We start from the raw sequence: 26,609 nt of genomic DNA, 5'->3' as shown, positions 1-26,609 counted from the left end.
GACACCCAATGCTTTAGTGTTTCAGATGCAATATCTTTGTCCCAGGCCCACCTTGTAACTATGACGGAAAATTCTAACTTGTGCATTGGTAAAAGAGTTTTGAGCCATTCAGCACATGTCGTCAGTTCTTCATCCGTACAATGTCTCCTCAGCCCCTCGTCCTGTGTACCTGAGACCTCTGCTGCCTGATCAGTATTCCCGGTCTACATTGAGTGTACGTGGTGGATGGGGGATGTAAATTACAGAGCTGCTTGTGATTTGCTGTTTGGCCACCCTGAACCGGATGGCCTTCCACACCATGGCAGTCCTCAATACTCGCATTTCACAAATGAGCAGAGGAGATAAAATCTATCTCCTGTTGGCAGGCTAAAGAGCAGCCAAGGTCTTCCATATCCATCCAGTAACCCAGGCTATCCAACCATCCTGGAGCCATTTTGTTCAGATACTCATCTTCCCCGTGCATGGTCATTTTCCTACTGTCAGTCAATTGATCTCATGCACTTTCTCTCTCTCTCTCTCTCTCTCTCTCTCTCTCTCTCTCTCTCTCTACCCCTCCTTCTCCCTCTCTTTCCCTCCCTTCCCCTCCCACACCACTTTGCTATCCTTCCATTGCTCTACCTCTCCCTTCTCTACCTCTCCCTTCCTCTTCCTCGCTCTCCCCTTCCCTCTCTCCTTTCCCCTCACACCCCTTCCCTCCCCCTCTAACCCTCTCACCCCTCCTGCTCCTTTCTACCCTTCCCCTCGCTTCCTATCCCTCACCCTCTCACCTGACCCCCTGCCCCTCTCTTTCACACCTCTCCACGCTGCAAGGGCACCTATGCGACGGTGTACAAGGGGAGGAGTAAGCTGACGGATAACCTGGTGGCGCTGAAGGAGATCCGACTGGAGCACGAAGAGGGAGCTCCCTGCACCGCTATCAGGGAAGGTACGTGGTGCCACACCTCTCCCCTCCCTCCTTGCTGGTTGGGCTTAACCACGAGACACGTCCAGTTGCACCACATCTTTCCTGACAGCGTCATTCAACTCTCTAGTGCAGTAGCTCTGCCTGAGCCCCCCGCACCCCTCAATAGCCATCTCCTAGCCGCAGTCACACTCTGCCAATAACACTGTACTCGCTGCCGGATATTCTGTGTCCCATAGAGTAGTCGTCTCCACACCCCTAGCCGCAGTCACACTCTGCCAATAACACTGTACTCGCTGCAGGATATTCTGTGTCCCATAGAGTAGTCGTCTCCACACCCCTAGCCGCAGTCACACTCTGCCAATAACACTGCGCCCGCTGCAGGATCGTCTGTGTCCCATACTGTAGCCTTGTGCACACCCCTAGCTACAGTCACACTCTGCCATTAACACTGAGCTTGCTGCGGGATCTATGTTCCATGCAGTCCCACCACAGGGACCCACTGATGACGTCCCAGCTTGTAAAGGCATGAATTTTTTTCCTGCCCGCTTCCTTGTCCTGGACACACTTTGTCCTGTGCAGCCTGGTGTTTCCTGGTGCACGGCGCGGGTTCAGTTGCTCCTTCTAACACCCGGCTACTCTCTCCCCACCAGTGTCGCTGCTGAAGGATCTCAAACACGCCAACATCGTAACGCTTCACGACATCATCCACACAGAGAAATCCCTCACACTGGTCTTCGAGTATCTGGTGAGTGGCCTGTATCTGGCCTGTACTGCCGAGGAGGCATAGAACGGGGTGGGCGGAATCAAGGTGTCCAAGATCATAGTGCACTTTCATACAGAGCAAGAAGCACAGTACAGACTCTTTAAGTTTGTTTAAGTTTATTGCTCTCTAACTTTTCATATATAAAACCAAACAAAACAATGATCCACAGTGCACCTATAAAACGTATAGCACACAGAGCTATATATTACCATAAATAATTTAATAGACTATCATTCAAAATGCATTTAGCACAGGTAAACAGTACAGTATACAGTGAGCAGCACACTGACCTAATAACAATGACTTACTCCAAAATCAATCTAACCCTTCCCTCCTACATGGCCCTCCATTTTCCTATCAACCATATGCCTATCTAAGAGTTTCTTAAATGTCCCTAATGTATCTCCCTCTACTACCATTCCAAGCACTCACCACTCTCAAAAAAAACCTGTCTGATATCCGCCCCCCCCCCCCCCAATACTTTCCTCAAATCATGCCCCCTCATTTTAGCCATTTCTACTCCAGGACAAAAAGTCTGGCTGTCTACTCAATCTATGCCTCTTATCATCTTGTAAACCTCTATCAAGTCACCCCTCATCCTCCTTCACTCCAAAAAGAAAAGCCCTAGGTCACTTAACCTATCATCATAAAATATGCTCTCTAATCCAGGCAGCATCCTGGTGACCTCTCTTGATAGGGCCGAATAAATGTAACCGGGTTGAGTTGTGGCTCCATTGTCGAATTGAGTTGCCACTAGTGTTCCATATGGCCCTCTGGTTTGTTCATTTTTTAAAATTATATTTCATGGTTTGTCCTCTATAGTCTTCTAACGTCACCTATACTCTTTTCCAAAGATGCTGCCTGGCCCACTGAGTTCCTCCAGCATTTTGTATTGTGTTGCTTGTTCATAGTCTATCTGACTCTTCGCACCTTCTCTGTGTCCCACTGATAGGAACCCTCTGCAGATGCTCCTTACCTGTCCAGATGCCTCTCACCTATCCAGGGACCTCGTTTCTGTCCAGTTACTTCTTAATTGTTGCTATTGTACCTTCCTCGACCCCTTCCTCTGGTAGCACCTTCCCTCTGTGTGAGGAAGTTAATCTCTCTGGTCCCTTTTGAAGTCTCTCCTATGTATGAATCACAAAAGGTTGGTTTCCTGGTCCAAAAGGTTATAAGAAGGCAAATGGACTGTTTACCTTAATTCCTAAAGGAATTGAATTTCAGAACAGGGAGGTTATGCTGCAACTGCTGCACGCAGTTCTGGTCTCCTAAGCGGATCAGCACTTGGAGCTATGATGTTGTGGCCATTACAGAGACTTGGATAGTGCAAGGGGCAGTAATGGCTACTTCAGGTGCCAGGCTTTAGCTGTTTCAGAAAGGACAGGGAGGGAGGCAAAAGAGGTGGGGTCGTGGCACTGTTGATCAGAGATAGAGGGATTGTCTACAGAGTCTCCGTGGGTGTAAGTTAGGAATAGGAAGGAGTCAATAACTCTTCTCGGTGTTTTTGTTTATATAGTCACAGGGACATCGAGGAGCAGATAGGGATACAGATTCTGGAAAGGAGTATTAATAACAGACACAAAATGCTGGTGGAACACAGCAGGCCAGGCAGCATCTACTGTCGACGTTTCGGGCCGAGACCCTTCGTCAGGACAGTCATAACAGGGTTGTTGCAGTGGGACATTTTAATTTCCCAAATGTTGATTGGTATCTCCCAAGAGTGAGGGGTTTAGAGGGGTTCAGGAAAGTTTCCTGACACAATATGTAGATAAGCCTACAAGAGGAGAGGCTGTGCTTGATCTGGTATTGGGAAATGAACCTGGTCAGGTGTCAGGTCTCTCAGTGGGAGAGCATTTTGGAGATAGTGATCACAATTCTATCTCCTTTACCATAGCATTGGAGAGGGATAGGAACAGACAGATAGGGAAACATTTATTTGGAGTAAGGGGAAATATGAGGCTATCAGGCAGGACTTGGAAGCATAAATTGGAAACAGATGTTCTCAAGGAAAAGTACGGAAGAAATATGGGAAATGTTCAGGGGATATTTGCTTGGGGTTCTGCACAGGTACATTCCAATGAGACAGGGAAAGGATAGTAGGGTGCAGGAACCATGGTGTACAAAGGCTGGTGGAAATCTAGTCAAGAAGTAAAGAAGAGGTTAGGATAGATTCAAAAAACTAGGTAATGATAAAGATCTAGAAGATTATAAGGCTAGCAGGAAGGAGCTTAAGAATGAAATTAGGAGAACCAGAAGAGGTTCTTGGCGGACAGGATTAAGGAAAACCCCAAGGCATTCTACAAGTATGTGAAGAGCAAGAGGATAAGACATGAGAGAATAGGACCAATCAAGTGTTACAGTGGAAAAGTGTGTATGGAACCAGAGGAGATAGCAGAGGTACTTAATGAATACTGTGCTTCAGTATTCACTGTGGGAAAGGATCTTGGTGATTGTAGGGATGACTTACAGCGTACTGAAAAGCTTGAGCATGTAGATATTAAGGAAGAGAATGTGCTGGAGCTTTTGGAAAGCATCAAATTGGATGTCAACGGAATGTGACTTACATTAGGACGGATGTAAGATAAGGGGCAAAAGTTTAGGTGTAACACGAGGGGGAACTTCTTTACTCAGAGAGTGGTAGCTATGTGGAACGATCTTCCAGTAGAGGCAGGTTCGATATTGTCACTTAAAAAAAAATTGTATTGGTATATGGACAGGAAAGGAATGGAGGATTATGGGCTGAGTGCAGGTCGGTGGAACTAGGTGAGAGTAAGCGTTCAGCACGGACTAGAAGGGCCGAAACGGCCTGTTTCCGTGCTGTAATTGTTATATGGTTATATGGATACATTAGGACGGATAAGTCCCTGGGGCCTGACGGAATATTCCCCAAGCTGCTCCACGAGGCAAGGGAAGATCCTCTGCGTGGATCTTTATATCCTCGTTGTCCACAGGATTGGTACTGGAGGATTGGTGGGAGGCAACTGTTGTCCCCTTGTTCAAAAAAGGTAGTAGGGATAGTCCAGGTAATTATAGACCAGTGAGCCTTACAACTGTGGTGGGAAAGCTGTTGGAAAAGATTCTTAGAGATAGAATCTATGGGATTTAGAGAATCATGGTCTGATCAGGGACAGTCAGCATGGCTTTGTGAAGGGCATATCATGTCTAACAAGCCTGATAGAGTTCTTTGAGGAGGTGACCAGGCATGTAAATGAGGGTAGTGCAGTGGATGTGATCTACATGGATTTTAGTAAGGCATTTGACAAAGTTCCACACGGTAGGCTTATTCAGAACGTCAGAAGGCATGGGATCCAGGGAAGTTTGGCAGGTGGATTCAGAATTGGCTTGCCTGCAGAAAGCAGAGGGTCGTGGTGAAGGGAGTACATTTGGATTGGAGGGTTGTGACTAGTGGTGTCCCACAAGGATCAGTTCTGGAACCTCTTCTTTTCATGATTTTTATTAACGACCTGGATATGGGGGTAGAAGGGTGGGTTGGCAAGTTTGCAGATGATACAAAGGTCGGTGGTGGTGTGGATAGTGTTGAGGATTGTCGAAGATTGCAGGGAGACATTGATAGGATGCAGAAGTGGGCTGAGAATTGGCAGATGGAGTTTGACCCGAAGAAGTGTGAGGTGGTACACTTTGGAAGGACAAACTCCAAGGCAGAGTACAAAGTAAATAGCAGGATACTTGGGAGTGTGGAGGAGCAGAGGGATCTGGGGGTATATGTCCACAGAGCCCTGAAAGTTGCCTCACAGGTAGATAGGATTTAAGAAAGCTTATGAAGTGTTAGCTTTCATAAGTCGAGGGTTAGAGTTTAAGATTGGCGGGGTATTGATGCAGCTCTATAAAACTCTAGTTAGGCCACACTTGGAGTGCTGTGTCCAGTTCTGGTCGCCTCACTATAGGAAGGATGTGGAAGCATTGGAAAGGGTACAGAGAAGATTTACAGGTTTACAGGTTGCTGCCTGGTTTAGAGAGTATGTATTATGATCAGAGATTAAGGGAGCTAGGGCTTTTACTCTCCAGAGAGAAGGAGGATGAGGGGAGACATGATAGAGGTGTACAAGATATTAAGAGGAATAGACAGAGTGAACAGCCAGCGCCTCTTCCCCAGGGCACCACTGCTCAGAACAAGAGGACATGGCTTTAAGGTAAGGGGAGGGAAGTTCAAGGGGGATATTAGAGGAAGGTTTTTCACTCAAGAGAGTGGTTGGTGCGTGGAATGCACTGCCTGCGTCAGTGGTGGAGGCAGATACACTAGTGAAATTTAAGAGACTACTAGACATGTATATGGAGGAATTTAAGGTGGGGGGTTATATGGAAGGCAGAGTTTAAGGGTTGGCACAACATTGTGGGCCAAAGGGCCTGTACTGTGCTATATTATTCTATGTTCTGTGTACCCCAGGCTACTGTGGGAAGTGAGGGAGGAGATTACTGAGCCTCTGGCGATGATCTTTGCATCATCAATGGGGACAGGAGAGGTTCTGGAGGATTGGAGGGTTGCAGATGTTGTTCCTTTATTGAAGAAAGGGAGTAGAGATAGCCCAGGAAATTATAGACCAGTGAGTCTCACCTCAGTGGTTGGTAAGGTCCTGAGAGGCAGGATTCATGAACATTTGGAGAGGCATAATTTGATTAGGAATAGTCAGCATGGCTTTGTCAAAGGCGGGTTGTGCCTTAAGAGCCTGAGTGAATTTTTTGAAGAAGTGATTAAACACATTGATGAAGGTAGAGTCGTAAATGTAATGCATATGGATTTCAGCAAGGCATTTGATAAGGTACCCCATGCAAGGCTTATTGAGAAAGTAAGAAGGCATGGGATCCAAGGGGACTTTGCTTTGTAGATTCAGAACTGGCTTGCCCACAGAAGGCAAAGAGTGGTTGTAGACAGGTCATATTGTGCGTGGAGGTCAGTGACCAGTGGTGTACCTCAGGGATCTTTTTCTGAGATCCCTACCCTTTGTGATTTTTATAAGTGACCTGGATGAGGAAGTGGAGGGATGGGTTCGTAAATTTGCTGATAACACAAAGGTTGGGGGTATTGTGGATAGTGTGGAGGGCTGTCAGAGGTTACAGTGGGACATTGATAGGATGCAAAACTGGGCTAGAAAGTGACAGATAGAGTTCAAACCAGATAAGTGTGAGGCGGTTCATTTTGGTAGGTCAAATATGATGGCAGAATCTAGCATTAATGGTAAGACTCTTGTCACTGTGGAGGTTCAGAGGAATCTTGGGGTCCGAGTCCGTAGGACACTCAAAGTATTTTGACAACGTGGTTAAGAAGGCATATGGTGCATTGGCCTTCATTAATCGTGGGATTGCATTTAAGAGCCGAGAGGTAATGTTGCTGCTATATAGGACCCTGGCCAGACTCCTCTGTGCTCAGTTCTGGTCGCCTCACTGCAAGTAGATTGTGGAAACCATAGAAAGGGTGCAGAGGAGATTTATAAGGATATTGCTTGGATTGGGGAGTATGCCTTATGAGAATAGGTTGAGTGAACTCGGCCTTTTCTCCTTGGAGCGACGGAGGATAAGAGGTGACCTGATAGAGGTGTATAAGATGATGAGAGGCATTGATCGTGTGGATCTTTTTCCCAGGGCTGAAATGGGTAGCATGAGAGGGCATAGTTTTAAGGTGCTTGGAAGTAGGTACAGGGGAGATGTCAGGGGTAAGTTTTTTTACGCAGAGTGGTGAGTGTGTGGAATGGGCTGCCGGCAGCGGTGGTGGAGGCGGAAATGATAGGGTCTTTTAAGAGACTCCTGGATAACTACGTGGAGCTCAGAAAAATAGAGGGCTCTAAAATAGTAGTTCTAAGGTTCGGCAGAGCTTTGCGGGCTGAAGGGCCTGTATTGTGCTGTAGGTTTCTATGTATGTTTCTACTTGAGGGAAGATATACTGGTTTTGGAGGCAGTGTTGAGGATGTTCAGGTTGTCTCTGGAGATGAGTGGGTTATCCTGTGAGTCACCTGGGACTGTAATTGCTAAATTTCAGAGGAATGAGAGGGGATCTTATACAAATATATACATCAACAGGAAAGTTGTTTCCACTGTTGTTTTTGTAAGACAAAAGCTAGAGGATGTAGTATCGAGATTCAGGGGATAGGTTTAGGAGAGAGATGAGGAGGAACTAAATTTCTCAGCGAGTAGTGAATCTGTGGAATTGGGGGAGCAGTGGTGGCTCATTCATTTGCTATGTGCCATGTCGTATGACATGGGCAATCATGGTCTTCCCATCACCATGATTGTTCTTGGCAAATTTTTCTACAGAAGAGATTTGTCATTGCCTTTTTCTGGGCAGTGTCTTTACAAGGTGGGTGACCCCAGCCATCATCAATACTCTTCAGAGATTGTCTGCCTGACGTTCGTGGTCTCATAACCAGGACGTGATATGCACCTGCTCCTCATACAACCATCCACCACCTGCCCCCATGGCTTCACGTGGCCCGATTGGGTGCCGGGGGGGGGTGCGGGGCGACTGGGTAGGTGCTATATGTTGCCCAACGGTGACCTGCGGGTTAATGGAGGGAAGCCTTATACCTCCTTTGGTAGAGACATATCCCAGCCCCTCTACCCAGCCGTAGAGGTTACTTCATGAAATGTATTTAATACACAGTTAGATAGATTTTTGCGCACCTGGGGTTCTAGGGCAGGTGGAGCTGAGTCCATGGCCAGATCCGTCATGATCTTATTGGATGGTGGAGCAGGTTCGATGGGTCAGATGGCCGACTCCTGCTCCTAATTCTTATGCTAGTAGATAATTTGTTGCTGTAAGTTGCCCAATTGTGTCGGTGAGCATAGAATTTGAGGGGACTTGATAAGAATGTTACTAGAATAGGTTATAGGAGAAAATTAGTGGGGAAATAAGATCTAGTGTTCACGTATGGCCTCCCCTTTCGTAAGGAAATGTAGATTTCTTTAACTGAAGGTCAGAAGATGCCTGAGGCCAAAGATAGGCGGATGTAATAATCGGAAATTATTGCTCTTTCCCATTCACTCCATCTGAAGTTTTCCTTCACACACAGATGTTGCCAGGACACGTTACAGTGCCAGTGACATATGTTCAATTCAAACCGCTGCCTGTGAGGAGTTTGTACATTCTCCCCATGAATGTGTGGGTTTCTTCCGGGTGCTGCAGTTTCCCCTCACACATTCCAAAGACCGACAGTTTAGGATTAGTGAGTTGTTGGAAGCATGACAACACGTTCCGGCTGCCCCAGCACAATCTTTGGACTGTGTTGGTCGTTGACACAGAAGTCCATTTCACTGTATGTTTCCATGTTTCACTGCACAATAAAGCTAATCTCTCTTTAATCTGTATTGGGATGAGCAGGCTAAGATTTTATTTATTGGAGCATAGGAGACTAAGGAGTGATCCTACGGAGGTTTAGAGTATCACAAGGGGCATAATAGGGTGCATTTTTTTCCAAGATTCAAAAATCAAGGACAAGAGTGGGGAAATTTAAAAGGAACCTGAGGGGCAATTTTGACATGCAGAAGGTGAACGAGCTCTCAGTGGATGGGGCATCTCCCTCTGAAGCCCCACCTCCTTCCCTTACTCCCATGGTCCATTCTCTTCTGATCAGATTTCTTTTGCTTCAGCCCTTCACCTGATCTGCCTGTCGCCCTGTCATCTCTCTTAATCCGAGCTGCCCTTCACCTCTCACTTTCCAGCTTGTATTTCTCCCCCCCCCCCCCCCCACATCTTATTCTGGATTCTACTCTCTTCCTTTCCAGAAAGGTCGACCGTCCATAGCTGCTGCCTGGCCTGCTAAGTTCCTGCTGCATATTGTGTGTTTTTCTCTGAACTTCCAGAATCTGCACTCTTGGGTTTATGAGATTCAGCAGGATGCTGCCTGGATTAGAGACCATGTGCTACAAGGAGAGGTTGCACAAACTTGGGTTGTTTTCTCTGGAGTGGAGAGGCTGGGAGATCTGAGAGATGTTTATAAGATTGTAAGAGGCAGATAGAGTAAACAGATGGTATCTTATTGTTAAAGGACATGCGTTTAAGGTGAGAGGGGGAAATGTGCAAGACAATTTTTTTTAACTCAGTGATGTGTCTGTGGAACACCCTTCTAGGGATGGTAAGGGGCTCGTAAACAGGCACACAGATGTGCAGGGAATGGAGAGATGTGGACACTGCATGGGCAGACAGGATGAATTTAATTAGTGTAACCCAATGTTGTCAGCTGAAGGGCAGTTCCTGTGCTGGATTTCAGAGCAATTGCAGAATCTCTTGTGGTTAGGCGGGCATCTTGGACAGCATGTGCTGGTTGGGTGAAGTGCCTTGTTGGATTTGGTGATTTTTCAGTGCACAGAATGAGTGAAAATGCTGCTTTATGATTGCTTATTTAAAGTTTCAACAAAAGAACAGATACAGAGCATGTGATGCTAAAGGGAAGAGCAGGAAAAGACAAAGACAAGATGGTGATTTTTGCAGAAACCAACACTTTTATACCAGGATAAAGCCACATTCCTGAGATAAAGCAAACACCTACAAGCCTAGATTGTTTAACACTTAGCCAATGTGTTTAACATTATATAACAGTTATATTGTTTTGCCACCAGTAGGTGGAGTCTAACACCACATGTGAAAAAGACAGGTTAAAAATACAAATTGTGTTAGTAAACTAACTTCAAATTCAATCTTGCTGAAAAATTTATTAATTCAACTAATACCTTATTAAAAACATAAGACAACTGATTCCAACAATTCCTTCTTTGATTCTAAATCATTACATCTGAAGATTCAGAGGCAGAAAAACTTAAACTATTTATTTAAGAGTCATCAAAAAGTACTTCAGTTGTACAATATCAGTAGGGGAAGTAGGTAAACGTGTAACAACAACAAACATCAAAATAACATTTGTAATGTCCAATAATTATCAACTTTCTTGGAGTATCCTCATAGCACTTTCTTAATCTGGTGTCACTCTGGCTTGCTTGCAGCGGCTGGCTTGTTTCCACTTATTTTTACCTTCTGCCTTGAGTGCTGAAATGGTAATTAACAGTACTTGGTAAGGAGCTTCCCACTGCACTCCCAGTGGTTCCTTATGTGGTTTCTTGACCACGACCTGCTCACCAGAAACCAGGGTGTGTCCTGCATCTGATGGACCACTCCAAGCAGCAAAAACCTGTTGGGAAGTAGACTGAGCAGCTTGGGCTTGTTTCACAAATAATTAACTAAGCTATCTGCCATAACGTGTATATCAGCCTCTCTGAGATTGATAGCTTCTGGTTGTTCTGTCACCATCTCAGATGGACTCAGTTTTGCTTTCTTGTTTGAGGTTGCTCTGATGTTGCAGAAAACCAATAGAAGAGCTGTAGGCCAAGGTGTGCCTTCCTCGTGATATTTAGTGTTGTTTGATGATGTAATTCACTGTTTCAAATTGTCCTGATGACTCTGGATGATGTGGACACTGAAAAAACCATTCATTGTTCATCAGTCGACATAATTCTTGACAAAGTGAATTGTGTTCCTTGGTCAGAATCGATGTGGCATGGCAATCCCCATTGAGGAATGTGGTCCTGAATCAGTTTTGGCTGTCTGCGTGGCAATGGCTTTTCCTGCTTCCACCCACCCTGAAAATTTGTCCACGTAAGGACATCTTTGGCACCTTGGTAAAGTAATGGAGTCCGCTTGTAGATGTACAAACCCCATTTCCAGAAAAGTTGGGATATTTTCCAAAATGCAATAAAAACAAAAATCTGTGAGATGTTAATTCACGTGAACCTTTATTTAACTGACAAAAGTACAAAGAAAAAATTTTCAATAGTTTTACTGACCAACTTAATTGTATTTTGTGAAAATACACAAATTTAGAATTTGATGGCTGCAACACACTCAACAAAAGTTGGGACAGAGGCATGTTTACCATTGTGTTACATCACCTTTCCTTTTAATAACACTTTTTAATCATTTTGGAACTGAGGATGCTAATTGTAGTAGATTTGCAATTGGAAATTTTGTCCATTCTTGCTTGATATAAGATTTCAGCTGCTCAACTGTCCGTGGTCTCCGTTGTCTGATTCTCCTCTTCATGACGCGCCATACATTTTCAATAGGAGATAGATCTGGACTGGCAACAGGCCAGTCAAGCACACGCACTCTGTGTCTACAAAGCCACGCTGTTGTAGCCCGTGCAGAATGTGGTCTGGCATTATCCTGCTGAAATAAGCATGGACATCCCGAGAAGAGACATCACCTTGATGGCAACATGTGTCTCTCTAAAATCCTAATATTCGCCTCAGAGTCAAAGGTACCTTCACATACATGCAACTCACCCATGCCGTGGGCACTGATGCACCCCCATACCATCACAGATGCTGGCTTTTGCACCTTTCGCTGATAACAATCAGGATGGTTGTTTTCATCTTTGGCACGGAGAATTCGACACCCGTTTTTTCCGAAAACTAGCTGAAATGTGGACTCATCTGACCACAGTGCACGGTTCCACAATCTTTCAGTCCATCTAAGATGGCCTCGGGCCCAGAGAACTCGCCGGCGTTTCTGCATAGAGTTGACTTCCTCCTTGCGTAGTACAGTTTCAAGTTGCATTTCTGGATGCAGCGACGGACTGTGTTAAGTGACAATGCTTTTCTGAAGTACTCCCGAGCCCAGGTGGCTACATTTGTCACAGTAGCATGACGGTTTCTTAGGCAGTGCCACCTGAGGGCTCGAAGATCACGCGCATTCAACAGTGGTTTCCAACCTTGCCCTTTACGCACTGAGATGTCTCTGAATTCTCTGAATCTTTTCACAATATTGTAGCGGTGTGCTACATGCAGCGCTAAAATTACGACACGAAGTCGGTAACTGCAGCCGAAGGAAAAACTTTATTCGAAATCCTGAGCCTCACTTTTAAGCCTCCCTCAACCTGCCCCCCGTGGCGCAGAGGCTCCAAAGCTCTGTGCTCGCAAACCCCCGTAGGCTATCTCCCTTAGCCGGAAAGCTGGCTAATTGTGAGCCGGTTCGGATGTGCCAGGAAATGGGTCGCCACATAACCCCCCCCCAGAACCGGCGATACACCCCCCCAATGTCCACAGCCTGGGCCAGAACCTGCTTGGGAGGTCGACCTCTTGCGCCGAGGTGCCGGAAACTCGACCGGTTGCGCCAGGTCCACATGGGCCGGTTTGAGTCGGTCCACCGTGAAAACCTCCTCTTTCCCCCCAACGTCCAGCACGAACGTGGACCTGTTGTTCCGGAGCACCATAAACGGCCCCTCGTATGGCCGCTGCAGTGGTGGCCGATGCCCGCCCCTTCGTACAAACACAAACTTACAGTTCTGCAGGTCTTTGGGTACGCAGGTCGGGTGCCGCCCATGCTGTGAAGTGGGTATGGGGGCCAGGTTACCGAGCTTCTCGCATAGTCTGCCCAGGACTGCTGCGGGATCTTCCTCTTGCCCCTGTGGGGCTGGTAGGAACTCCCCGGGGACGACCAGGGCGCGCCGTATACCAACTCGGCCGACGAGGCGTGCAGGTCGTCCTTGGGCGCTGTGCGGATGCCGAGTAGGACCCAGGGAAGCTCGTCCGCCCAGTTGGCTCCTCGCAGGCGGGCCATGAGGGCCGACTTCAGGTGACGGTGGAAACGCTCCACTAGCCCGTTCGACTGTGGGTGGTAGGCAGTTGTGTGGTGCAGCTGAGTCCCCAAAAGGCTGGCCATAGCTGACCACAGGCTGGAGGTGAACTGGGCGCCTCTGTTGGAGGTAATGTGGGCCGGTACACCAAAGCGAGATATCCAGGTGGTGATCAGGGCTCGGGCGCAAGATTCAGAGGTGGTGTCGGTGAGCGGGACCGCCTCTGGCCATCTTGTGAACCGGTCCACGATAGTCAGGAGGTGCCGCGCTCCGCGCGACACTGGCAGGGGGCCCACGATATCCACATGAATGTGGTCAAAACGCCGGTGGGCGGGATGGAACTGCTGCGGTGGGGTTTTGGTGAGCCGCTGCACCTTGGCCGTCTGGCAGTGCATGCACGTTCTGGCCCATTCACTGACCTGCTTGCAGAGTCCGTGCCAAACGAACCTGCTGGAAACCATCCGGACAGTCGTCCGGATGGAGGGATGCGGCAAGTTATGAATGGAGTCGAAAACACGGCGCCGCCAGGCTGTCGGGACGACGGGACGGGGCTGGCCGGTGGCGACGTCACAGAGTAGGGTCCTCTCACCCGGGCCTACAGGGAGGTCCTAGAGCTGCAAACCGGAGACTGCGGTTCTGTAACTCGGAATCTCCTCATTTGTCTGCTGCGCCTCTGCCAGTGCCTCAAAGTCTACCCCTTGGGAAAGGGCATGAACGGTAGGGCGAGAGAGCGCATCCGCCACGACATTGTCCTTACCTGAGACGTGCCGGACATCCGAAATGTATTCAGAGATGTAGGACAGGTGGCGTTGCTGGCAGGACGACCAGGGGTCGGACGCTTTCGTAAGCGCAAAGGTAAGCGGTTTGTGGTCCATGAACGCGGTGAAGGGCCAACCTTCTAGGAAGTACCTGAAATGCCGGATTGCCAGGTATAGCGCCAACAGTTCCCGGTCGAAAGCACTATACTTGAGCTCAGGTGGCCGCAGGTGTTTGCTGAAAAACGCCAGGGGTTGCCAGCGACCTGCGATGAGTTGCTCCAGCACCCCACTGACTGCCGTGTTAGATGCGTCCACTGTGAGGGCGGTAGGGGCGTCCATTCTGGGATGTACTAGCATTGCGGCATTCGCCAAAGCTTCCTTCGTTTGAACGAAAGCGGCGGCAGACTCCTCGTCCCAGGTAATGTCCTTGCTCGGACCCGACATCAGGGCATGATCCGGGCAGCTGAAGGGAGGAAGCGATGGTAGAAATTGACCATACCTACGAATTCCTGAAGGCCTTTGATCGTGGTGGGTCGGGGGAAGTGGTGGACCGCATCTACCTTAGCGGGCAGAGGGGTTGCCCCGCCTTTAGTAATCCTGTGGCCCAGGAAGTCAATGGTATCGAGTCCGAACTGGCATTTGGCGGGGTTGACTGTAAGACCGTACTCACTCAGTCGGGCGCAGAGTTGACGGAGGTGGGACAGATGCTCCTGACGACTGCTGCTGGCTATGAGGATGTCGTCCAAATAGATGAACGCAAAGTCCAGGTCCCGTCCCACCGCGTCCATTAACCGCTGGAACGTCTGTGCGGCATTCTTCAGGCCGAACGGCATGCGGAGGAACTCGAAAAGGCCAAACAGGGTGATGAGAGCCGTTTTGGGGACGTCGTCAGGATGCATCGGGATTTGATGGTACCCTCGTACGAGGTCTACCTTGGAGAAGATCCGTGCTCCATGCAGGTTTGCTGCAAAGTCCTGAATGTGTGGCACAGGGTAGCGGTCCGGTGTGGTAGCCTCGTTCAGCCTGCGGTAGTCGCCGCATGGTCTCCAGCCTCCCGTCGCTTTGGGCACCATGTGCAGGAGGGAGGCCCATGGGCTGTCGGACCGCCGGATGATCCCCAATTCCTCCATCCTCTGGAACTCCTCCTTCGCCAGTTGGAGCTTGTCCAGGGGAAGCCGCCGGGCGCGGGCGTGGAGGGGTGGTCCCTGGGTCGAGATGTGGTGCTGTACGCCGTGTCGGGGCATGGCCGCTGTGAACTGCGGTGCCAGAACCGATGGGAAATCCGCCAGGACCCTGGTGAAGTCGTTGTCGGACAGCGTGATGGAGCCGAGGTGAGGGGCTGGCAACTGGGCTGCACCCAGGGAGAACGTCTGAAAGGTCTCGGCGTGTACCAGTCTCTTCCTGGGCAGGTGGACCAGTAGGCTGTGAGCCCGCAAAAAATCCACACCCAGAAGCGGATGGGCTACGGCGGCCAGTGTAAAGTCCCACGTGAACTGGCTGGAGCCGAACTGTAGCTGCACCTGACAGGTGCCATAGGTCCTTACTGTGCTGTCGTTCACGGCCCTCAGGGTGGGCCCCGGTGCCCTGCTGCAGGTGTCGTAACTCGTCGGAGGTAAAACGCTGATCTCGGCACCAGTGTCGACCAAAAACCGGCGTCCCGACCTTCTGTCCCACACATACAGGAGGCTATCCCGATGGCCAGCCGCCGTAGCCATCAGCGGCGGCTGGCCCTGGCGTTTCCCGGGAACTTGCAGGGCGGGCGACAACGGCGGGCTTCTGCGCCCCACCGCTGGTGGTAGAAGCACCAGTGTTCACTGGGGCGGGGGTTGGCGGGCTCTGCGGCTGGGCCTGGACTGGTTTGCTGCTGGGAGCGTGGCTGGGAGATCTGTGCGATGGACACCTTTTTGGCGTTCCACAGCAAGTCCGCCCGGGCTGCCACCTTCCGGGGGTCACTGAAATCCGCGTCGGACAGCAGCAGGCGTATGTCCTTGGGCAGCTGCTCCAGGAATGCCTGATCAAACATGAGGCAGGGTGTGTGTCCGTCGGCCAGAGACAACATCTCATCCATTAAAGCCGATGGAGGTCTGTCGCCCAAGCCATCCAGGTGCAGTAAACGGGCAGCCCGCTCGCGCCGTGAGAGTCCGAAAGTCCTGAGGAGCAGGGCTTTGAATTCCGTGTACTTGCCGTCTGCCGGGGGCGACTGTACGAACTCCGCGACCTGGGCCGCTGTGTCCTGGTCGAGGGAGCTCACCACGTAGTAGTAGCGGGTGTCTTCTGAGGTGATCTGGCGAACGTGGAATTGGGCTTCGGCTTGCTGGAACCATAGGTTCGGTCGCTGTGTCCAGAAACCCGGCAGTTTCAACGAAACCGCATGAACAGAGGCGGCGTCGGTCATTTCTGGTCCAAAAATCGTTTGGACCATCGGGGTCACCAATTGTAGCTGTGTGCTACATGCAGCGCTAAAATTACGACACGGAGTCGGTAACTGCAGCCGAAGGAAAAACTTTATTCGAAATCCTGAGCCTCACTTTTAAGCCTCTCTCAACCTGCCCCCCCCCCCCCCATGGCGCAGGGGCTCCAAAGCTCTGTGCTTGCAAACCCCCGTAGGCTATCTCCCTTAGCCGGAAAGCTGGCTAATTGTGAGCCAGTTCAGATGTGCCAGGAAATGGGTCGCCACAATATTATGTATTGTAGATATTGAAAGACCTGAAGTCTCTGCAATCTTGCGTTGGGAAGTGTTCCTTTTGAACTGACTAACAATTCTCTCACGAATTTTGGCACAAAGGGGTGAGACACGACCCATCCTTGCTTGCAAAGACTGAGCCTTTGATGGATGCTACTTTTATACCCAGTCATGATACCTCACCTGCTACCAATTAGCCTGCTTAATGTGGAGTCTTCCAAACCGGTGTTACTTGAATATTCTGTGCACTTTTCAATCTTATTTTAACTCTGTCCCAACTTTTGTTGAGTGTGTTGCAGCCATCAAATTCTAAATTTGTGTATATTTACAAAATACAATTAAGTTGGTCAGTAAAACTATTGAAAATCTTTTCTTTGCACTTTTGTCAGTTAAATAAAGGTTCACGTGAATTAACATTTCACAGATTTTTGTTTTTATTGCATTTTGGAAAATATCCCAACTTTTCTGGAAATGGGGTTTGTAAAAATAGACCAGGTGGGGTGTGAGTACTTAGTTGAGGTAGTTTCTTCATTGATCCGGGGTTTGTTTTCTGGCATGTCATACATTTCTCAACTGTTCGTCAAGCTTGCATTTTGAATTTGGATTCCACCACCACTGGGAGAATCTTTTGCACTCCAGTTGCCCAAGGAACTATTGCAGAATTGTGGCTACTAGTCTATGACTAGTGCCATATATCCATACTCCGTTGTTGTTTAACAACCCACCATTTTCCAATCAGAACCACTTGGCTTGAACATTGATTTTGCATTTCTCGAGTATCTTGAATGTTCATCTTTATTGGCATTCAACTTTGTTTCCATCGCTTCAGTTATTGGGTTTACTTCTAGTTCTTCTATTTTCTTTATTTATTTCCTTTCTGCCTTTTGTGCAGTTTCATCTGCAAATTCAAGGTTTTCCATTGTGGTCATTTTGGGGTGATCTTTACATTTTAATATTGCAACTTCTGATGGTAGCCATATGACTTCCCTAAGTTCTTGTTGGCCATTCTTGATTGGAATTCCCATGGCTGTAAGAAATCCTCTTCGTCTCCATAAGTTTCTGAAGGCAGGAACGACACCGAAAGCACCTCGAGAATCAATGCAGATGTTAGCTGAGCTTCTTTCTGCAAGATTACAGGCTTCAATCAAAGCTTTCAGTTCTCCCTGTTGTGCAAAGACAGACAGACAGACATACCTTATTGATCCCAAGGGGAAATTGGGTTTCGTTACAGCCGCACCAACCAAGAATGGTGAAGAAATATAGCAATATCAAACCACAAATAATTAAATAATAATAATAAGTTAATTGTGCCAAGTGGAAATAAGTCCAGGACCAGCCTATTGGCTCAGGGTGTCTGACACTCCAAGAGAGGAGTTGTAAAGTTTGATGACCACAGGTACGAATGACTTACTATGAACTCGGTGTTGCATCTCAGTGGAATGAGTCTCTGGCTGAACGTACTCCTGTGCCTAACCAGTACATTATGGAGTGGATGGGAGTCATTGTCCAAGATGGCATGCAACTTGGACAGCATCCTCTTTTCAGACACCACCGTCAGAGAGTCCAGTTACACCCCCACAACGTCACTGGCCTTACGAATGAGTTTGTTGATTCTGTTGGTGTCTGCTACCCTCAGCCTGCTGTCCCAGCACACAACAGCAAACATGATAGCACTGGCCACCACAGCCAAGGTACATAGAGCCATGCTTCCTGAGGCCATCACTTCACTGGCAGCAGCCGAACCAGCCATTCGGATTTCTCCCTGGTCTGCTTTTGATTATTTCTATTCTCTGTCCTCCAGCACCATCGGCACATTTACAGATGCTGATCAATGACACATTGTATTTTTGGGCAATAGATTTGGTTATGCATGTTAGTTCCACTCCTGTATCCAGTAAGAATTCAATAATTTCATTTCCAACTAGTAACTTAACATGTAATCCTGATTTTTACTCTATCAAGACAAACAAGGGCTGCTGGGAAGGGCCTGGTCATTTCTGCGACCTTGACCACCTGTCCACTACATCTGAAATTGTAGCTTGAAGTTGTGCAAAAGATCAAAATTTGCTGTTCTTTCAGAGGTGGGGGATTGAACTAGTTGTTGGCCATCTAAATGAACTTCAAAGTACATTTATTATCAAAGTATGTATGCAGTATACAATTCAGATTCGTCTTCTTCACAGCCACAAAACAAAGAAAAACCAAGGAACCCGTTCAAAGAAAACATCTGCCCCTCTCCCCATGTGCAAAAGAAAAAAAGAGCAAAAGTCAGAAATATAAAACACCAACCCATATTCAGTTTCAGCTCAGTTCTAGTTCAATCTAGTGCTGTGCCATTCATTATCTGATCAAAATCACACAAAATAGCAACAAAAAAAGGAGTGATACAAAATAGGAAATGTTATAACAGGAGTCCAGTCTACAACCATGTCAATTAAACCTTCCCCAAGACCCACCATCTTCTGACAGCTAAAATTTTAATGCCTTCACATGGGTGCAACATTTTATATGTTCTTAATTCATTGAAGTTAAGTCCAAGTCTTTAAACTTCCTTTTTTAGGATGTGGAATTTCTTTGGACCATTTGTCAACTTTTTTCTGAGTCTGGTGGTTGATGTTAAGCTTCCTGATTCCTGCTGTCATTCTTGCATCCTTTCACTCCCTCATTTTTTATCAGCGCAGGTCGTGCCAGACCAGTTCCTTCATTACTGCCAGAGGTCTCTGTTGAGTCAGTGTTGTATCCATGTTGCAGTTCCCAAGTGGTGCTGTTTTTGGGACGACTGTACTTAGTGTTGGCTCCGTTCCAACATAAGTGATATCACTGTTGATACAGCCATCCACTGGAGGTCCCTGCTCTGCAGTACAGCTTTGTACTGTAACTCTGAATAGTGCCTGTCGATAAAGATTACTTCACATGCTGTTTTCTTACTCTCAGTTAATGCTGAGATTCATTCGTTAGACTTTTTACTGTTCCTTCAGCATATTACACCTTTATTCCTTTACCCACAAATGATTAGTTAAATTATTTACTTGCTCTGTCAATTTACCATGTGCTTGTTTTAGTTCACACACTTCCTTTTTCGATTTCCTAATTTGCCTCATTTACATTTAACTTCATTTATTTGGTCTTGTAGCTCAGCACGCTCACATTTTCTTAGCTCTGATAATAGAAGATAGAAATCTACAGCACAGTACAGGCCCCTTGGGCCGCAATGTTGTGCCGACAATGTAGCCTACTCTAGAAACTTCCCTACCACATAGCCTTCTATTTTTCTAAGCTATCTAAAAGTCCTTTAAAAGACCTTATTGTATCCACCTCCACTACTGCTAGAGTCCAGCCAGTTCTTGATTTTCCCGACCACATTTTTATGAATCTTATTCCATGTTTTTTCAACATTATTTATAAGCCAATTTTCACAAGACCTGACATCAAAAGCACATTTCTTCTGGATTTTTTGTTAATCACATCAAGTTCATACTCCTTCAAATAAGCATCGATTGTCTCACAGTTGGAAAATTTGCAGCTTGTTTCTCAACTTTGGCCATAGTTTCAGTGTTATCTGAGTGAGTACTCTCCAATCATAGTTATTAGAATTGCAACCCAGTTATGACCGCGAATATAATTACAGAGTTACACCCAAAATAGAGCCTACTGCCCAAAATAGAGTTGACCCAAAAATTAAATAAAGCCAGCCTAAAATATTTTAATAGAGTGTGCACAAAATAGATTCAACCCAAAATATTTTAGCACAGATCTGCCACAAATAACAAATTAAAATAGAGTTTTCTTCTCCCTCAGATGGTGTACTGAAGCAGAATCAGACCAATTCTCTGACAATTCAGGAATGGAGAATGTTCTTACTTCCTGTTAGGGCTGCACTAAAAGTTCCTTCTTTGTCCAAATAATTTTCAAACTCTGTCTTGACCATCCTGTTTGTGATGCCAAAATTATTGATGCACAGGTTCTTTTAGGAATCCAAGAATGAGTGAAAACTTGTTGCTTTGTAATTGTTTATGTATAGTTTAATCAAAGGAACAGAATCACAGCATATGAAACTAAAGGAAACCTTAGGAAAAGACAAAGACTAGATGGTCATCTTTGTAGAAACTGATGCTTTTATACCAATTTAAAGCTACATTCCTGAGGCATAACATGTTTACCACCTAGGGAGGCGATAAACCATTATATTACTTTGCCACCAGTCGGTGGAGTCCAACAACACATATGTGAAAAATACAGGTTAAAAGTACAAGTTACTGAGTACAGGTTCCCCCACTATTCAAAGAGCGTTCCTATGAAACGGTTCGTAAGCTGGAATGTCGTAAAGTGAAGAAGTAGTTACCATTTATTTATATGGGAAAAATTTGTGAGCGTTCGCAGACCCAAAAAATAACCTACCAAATCGTGGCAAATAACACAAAAAACCTAAAATAATAGTAATATATAGTAAAAGCAGGAATGATCTGATAAATACACAGCCTATTTAAAGTAGGAATACTTTTCTGTAATTAATGCAGTACTGTCCACCGTAGCGAAAATCTCACACAAGCACTCTCGGCAGAAACACTCGGTGCAAGTGCTCTTGGCAGAAACACTCTTTCCAGTAACCTTCAAGCTATGAAGCTGCCAAATCATACAAAATAACGTATAAAAATACACAACCTATATAAAGTAGAAATAATGTATGTACAGTGTAGTTTCACTTACCGGAATCGGGAAGACAGTGAGCACAGTGATGATGGTGTGTTAGGCTGAGTCGTCGGAGGTTGGGGTGGTGGGAGGTAGAGGAGACTGGGGTGTCATCTCATCGTCATCTGTTTCCATCAGGGCAGGCAGGTCACTTTCTTCTATGTCTGCCTGCTTCGTTGTCGAAGGTCGAGTTTCGTCGTCTGCTGTGGCTGATGTGGAAGGCTTGAAAAACGACAGTATGCTTGACTGCTTAGTCTCACGCATTTTTCTATCATACTGTTCTTTGTAAGCACTCAAACCATCCTGCAAATATGCCCTAAACCTACGTACCCTTTCAAAATTAAAGTCATACCTTTCTGGAATCGTTACAGCGTTGTCAATCGCAGCGAAAATCTCACACAATTGCTTCACGTTCAGCTGCTCGACGACTTCACTTTGGGGCCATTTGCTACTGCGTTCGGCTTCAATTGTTATCCTTTCCTCTTCATCAGCTCTTCATCTCTCAGTTCTTGGTCATGGGATGCCAAAACCTCTTCAACATCATCTTTGTCAACTTCCACAAACCCTTAGCCAAACTCACTATATCCTTACTTCATTCACTGCAATCGAAACGCTTTATTATGTCTAATTTTACACTAAGTGTAACACCCTTACGAACTCTTTTAGATTTGTCTGATACCTTAGAACTCATCTTATGAACGGATGCACAAAATAAACCGATGTAAAGCACAGATGCTCACAGGCACGTGTTTAAGCAATGCCAGCTAGAATGCAGTTCCAGTTTCGGCACGTGCGCTGCCTTTTATTACACGATGCCTTTTTCGTACACTGCCTTTTTTCATAACAAAAGCAGGCAACTAATGTAGGTCTTTCGTAACAGCGAGGTGTCATAAAGCGAATGTTCGAGAAACAGGACACCTGTATGTTCTAGTGTGTCAACATCTTGGAGGATCTATCCCAGATCCAATATATCAATGCAGTTACAAGGAAGATACGACAACAGCAAAACACAACATTAGGACTTTGAGGAGATTTGGTATGTCACCAAAGACACTCACAAATTTTTACAACACCGTGGAGAGCATTCTAACTGGCTGCATCACTAACTGGTATGGAGGGTGTGGGGGGCACTGCACAGGATCAAAATAAGCTGTAGAAAGTTGTAAACTCAGTCAAGTCCATCATTGAAGCTAGCCTCCCAAGCATCCAGGACATCTTCAAGGAGCGATGCCTCAGAAAGGCAGAATCCATTGTTAAGGACCCTCATCACCCATTATATGCCCTCTTCTCATTGCTACCATTGAGTAGGTAGTACAGGAGCCAGAAATCACACACTCAATGATTCAGGAACAGCTTCTTTCCCTCCGGTATCTGATTTCTCATTGAACATTGAACCCATGAACACTACCTCACCACTTTTTTTCTCTTTTTTACACTATTTAATTTAACTATTTTATACATATATAAAATTCTTACAGTTATTTCCATTTTTTATTATTACGTTTTGCAATGTACCGCATAACAAATTTCACGACATTTGCCAGTGATATTAAACCTAATTCTGATCGGCCATGATAGAATGGTGGAGCAGATTCGATGGGCTGAATGGCCCAGCTCTACTCTGATGTCATATGAAGTTTGTGAAGGAATACCCTCCCCTTTACGCTGAACTGACACTTGTTTCCATTGTTACCTGCTTCCAGGATAAAGACTTGAAACAATATTTGGAGGATTGTGGGAATGTCATAAACATCCACAATGTAAAGGTGAGTACACAGCCAAAAGAAAAGGATTTGAGATTTCAGGGTTACCTGCTCGTTTGGGTTACCAATGTGAACGCTGGGAAATGGGGCGATAGCACGATGGGAAAGGGATTTAAGATTTCAGGGTTACCTGCTCGTTGGGGTTACTGGCATTAACATTGGGAAATGGGGCGATAGTGTCCTGACCACGATGGGAAAGGGATTTGAGATTTCAGGGTTACCTGCTGGTTGGGGCTACTGGCATTAACATTGGGAAATGGGGCGATAGTGTCCTGACCACGATGGGAAAGGGATTTGAGATTTTAGGGTTACCTGCTTGTTGCAGGTATTAACATTGGGAAATGGGATGATAATGTCCTGACCACGATGGGAAAGGGATTTGAGATTTTAGGGTTACCTGCTTGTTGCAGGTATTAACATTGGGAAATGGGATGATAATGTCCTGACCACGATGGGAAAGGGATTTGAGATTTCAGGGTTACCTGCTCGTTGGGGTTACCAATGTGAACGCTGGGAAATGGGGCGATAGCACGATGGGAAAGGGATTTGAGATTTCAGGGTTACCTGCTCGTTGGGGTTACTGGCATTAACATTGGGAAATGGGGCGATAGTGTCCTGACCACGATGGGAAAGGGATTTGAGATTTCAGGGTTACCTGCTGGTTGGGGCTACTGGCATTAACATTGGGAAATGGGGCGATAGTGTCCTGACCACGATGGGAAAGGGATTTGAGATTTTAGGGTTACCTGCTCGTTGCAGGTATTAACATTGGGAAATGGGATGATAATGTCCTGACCACGATGGGAAAGGGATTTGAGATTTTAGGGTTACCTGCTTGTTGCAGGTATTAACATTGGGAAATGGGGCGATAGTGTCCTGACCACGATGGGAAAGGGATTTGAGATTTTAGGGTTACCTGCTTGTTGCAGGTATTAACATTGGGAAATGGGATGATAATGTCCTGACCACGATGGGAAAGGGATTTGAGATTTCAGGGTTACCTGCTTGTTGCAGGTATTAACATTGGGAAATGGGATGATAATGTCCTGACCACGATGGGAAAGGGATTTGAGATTTCAGGGTTACCTGCTTGTTGCAGGTATTAACATTGGGAAATGGGATGATAATGTCCTGACCACGATGGGCTTCTCAGCACTACTCCGATGAGCAAATATCCCTGCAAATTCTGGCAGCACTAATTGAGAAAGATCAGGGAAAAATTAGCAAATGCCACACTGATTCTGTATCGTTTCTGCCGTGGGAGTGCGTGATGGGACAATATGGAGGGACCCTCTTTGTTCTGATCCTGGGAGTGTGTGATGGGACAGTGTGGAGGGAGCTTCACTCTGTGTCTGACCCTGGGACTGTATGATAAGGTAGTGTGGAGGGAGCTTAACTCTGAGTCTGACCCTGAGAATGTGTGATGGTACGGTGTGGAGGGAGCTATGTATCTGACCCTGGAAGTGTGTTAAACAATGGTGCAGTGGGAGCTTCACTCCGGTTCTAACATGTGCTGAGACAGACCTAGCAATGATATTCTACAGTGGACAACTAAATAACTCAAAAGCGGATTTTACTGCAGCAGGGTTGTATTGCTGGGCTTACTGATATTGTGAGTGTTTTTTGCAGCTCTTCCTGTTCCAGCTGCTGCGTGGCCTGGCATACTGCCACCACAGAAAGGTGCTACACCGAGACTTGAAGCCCCAGAACCTGCTCATCAACGAGAAAGGCGAGCTCAAGCTAGCTGACTTCGGTAGGTGATGGGTGGGTCTTCACCGTTCAGGTACTGCCAACACCTAGTGCATGTTGCACGGGGCAGATCTTCACTATATACCCCCTCACCTCTGCTCCATGACAGGGGATCTGGCTGACAGGCAACTCCAGCCCTGTGTCAGAGTTGCAGTATGGGCCTGCTCACTTGTCTGTTCAGCACATCCTCAGAGGGGTTAAAGGATCAAGGGTCATCTTTATTTGCCATATGCATTCAGAACTTGGTGTGGTGTACAGATCAGGGAGCAACATGCAATGAAAAACAACAGTGTTAAATTATTATAAGGAATTTAAAAATTAAATAAAAAGTAAAGAAAGAAGTACAGGAAGTGTGCATAAATAAATAAATGGTGGTAGTTGACCGTCGGCTCTGACGATGACAAGAAACCTGTGCAGGAGATTTTTTAAAGTGCGAAAGCCGTAACCCTGGGCAGTTCCACTCTTTTCACCTCAGAAGTCCGAGTGCAGTGGTACGAACAAGTGTCACGAGATGGGGTCTTGCAGTAGCTCACCACAGGGCATTGTAGTCCCTCCTTTCTGGCTGTTGGATCTCACTGTAGATCTCATCCGCCCAGTTAGCCAGAGCTGACTTTGCATGTCTCTCCTATCTCACTGGAGTGTGAGGTCGCTGGTTCAGCAGTGTACCGCGGTGGCTGTGGCCATTGTCATATGCAAGCCACAGGTGAGAGCTGAGTGTCTGGTGGGGACCGAAGGTGAGTGAGCTTCCACAACAGGCCTCTTCACCAGACGTGCTTCCCCTCCTGGACACCCCTTACACCCTAAATACAAAAAGTATTTATAATGTAGTGACTGCAGTACTCGATAGAGGAACTAACTAGAATGGTTGATCAGATTAACTGCCTGGGGGGAGAAATTTGTAAGATGGTGTGGAGTTTTTAATAGCTGTATAGTGCATTCTAGAAGAGAGCTTTTCGAAAAGGCATTTTGCAGGGTGGGGGGCGATCACAATGATTTTCCCTGCCTACCACTTTGTCCTGGACACATACAGTCCTGCAGTGGTGGCAGACTGCAGCCAGTGACATTTCGATAGCACAGTGACCAGAAACACTGGGATGGGACATCAAGAACAGGCATTGGTTAGCTCAGTGCAGGGGTTTGATTCCCTGCCACTGTCTGTAAAGAGTTTGTACGTTCTCCCCATGACCGCATGAGTCTCCTCAGGGTGCTCTGGTTTTCACAAGCATCCCAAAGACATTCAGGTCAGTTGATCACTTGGGTGTGATTGATCAGTGTGGGCTCAGTGGACTGGGAGGGCCTGCTACCGTGCTGTATGTCTGAATAAACTAAAAATACTAAATGACAATCCTGGTACTGGTGGGCAGTACAGTAGTGTAACACTTTCTAACAGCAGCAATCTGGGTTGGCTTCTTGCCATGTCTGTAAGGAGTTTGTATGTTCTCCCTGTGACCACATGTTCTGGTTTTCACAAGCATTCCAAAGATGTGTGCAGTTTTGGTCACTGAATTACAGGAAGGATATTAATAAGGTTGAAAGAGTGCAGAGACGGTTTACAAGGATGTTGCCAGGACTTGAGAAACTGAGTTACAGAGAAAGGTTGAATAGGTTATTCCCTGGAGCATAGGAGAATGAGGGGTGATTAGATAGAGGTGTATAAAATTATGATGGGTATAAAGGGGGTTTCTTTTTTTCTTTGTTACTGTTGGGAAAGGGTTTCCTTTTGT

The 26,609-nt window shown here is 46.6% G+C and overlaps 1 protein-coding gene across 8 annotated transcripts in view; it reads left to right on the top strand.

Annotated features, from left to right (window-relative positions):
- LOC132385542 (cyclin-dependent kinase 16-like) overlaps positions 1–26,609 on the top strand; it is a 141,152-nt gene that overhangs the window by 87,708 nt on the left and 26,835 nt on the right. For 7 of the 8 annotated variants that reach the window (XM_059957682.1, XM_059957690.1, XM_059957688.1 and 4 more), the window contains 4 exons: positions 811–925; positions 1,555–1,649; positions 23,077–23,139; positions 24,766–24,889. In XM_059957682.1, the coding sequence (XP_059813665.1) occupies positions 811–925; positions 1,555–1,649; positions 23,077–23,139; positions 24,766–24,889 (397 nt within the window). The remainder of the gene's footprint in view (positions 1–810; positions 926–1,554; positions 1,650–23,076; positions 23,140–24,765; positions 24,890–26,609) is intronic. The other variant, XM_059957683.1, reaches the window with a different exon arrangement.

Source organism: Hypanus sabinus (genome assembly GCF_030144855.1).
Source record: "Hypanus sabinus isolate sHypSab1 chromosome 24 unlocalized genomic scaffold, sHypSab1.hap1 SUPER_24_unloc_8, whole genome shotgun sequence".
NCBI lineage: Eukaryota > Metazoa > Chordata > Chondrichthyes > Myliobatiformes > Dasyatidae > Hypanus > Hypanus sabinus.
Note: the sequence above shows the minus strand (reverse complement) of the source record. Positions and strands in the feature narration are given on the sequence as shown.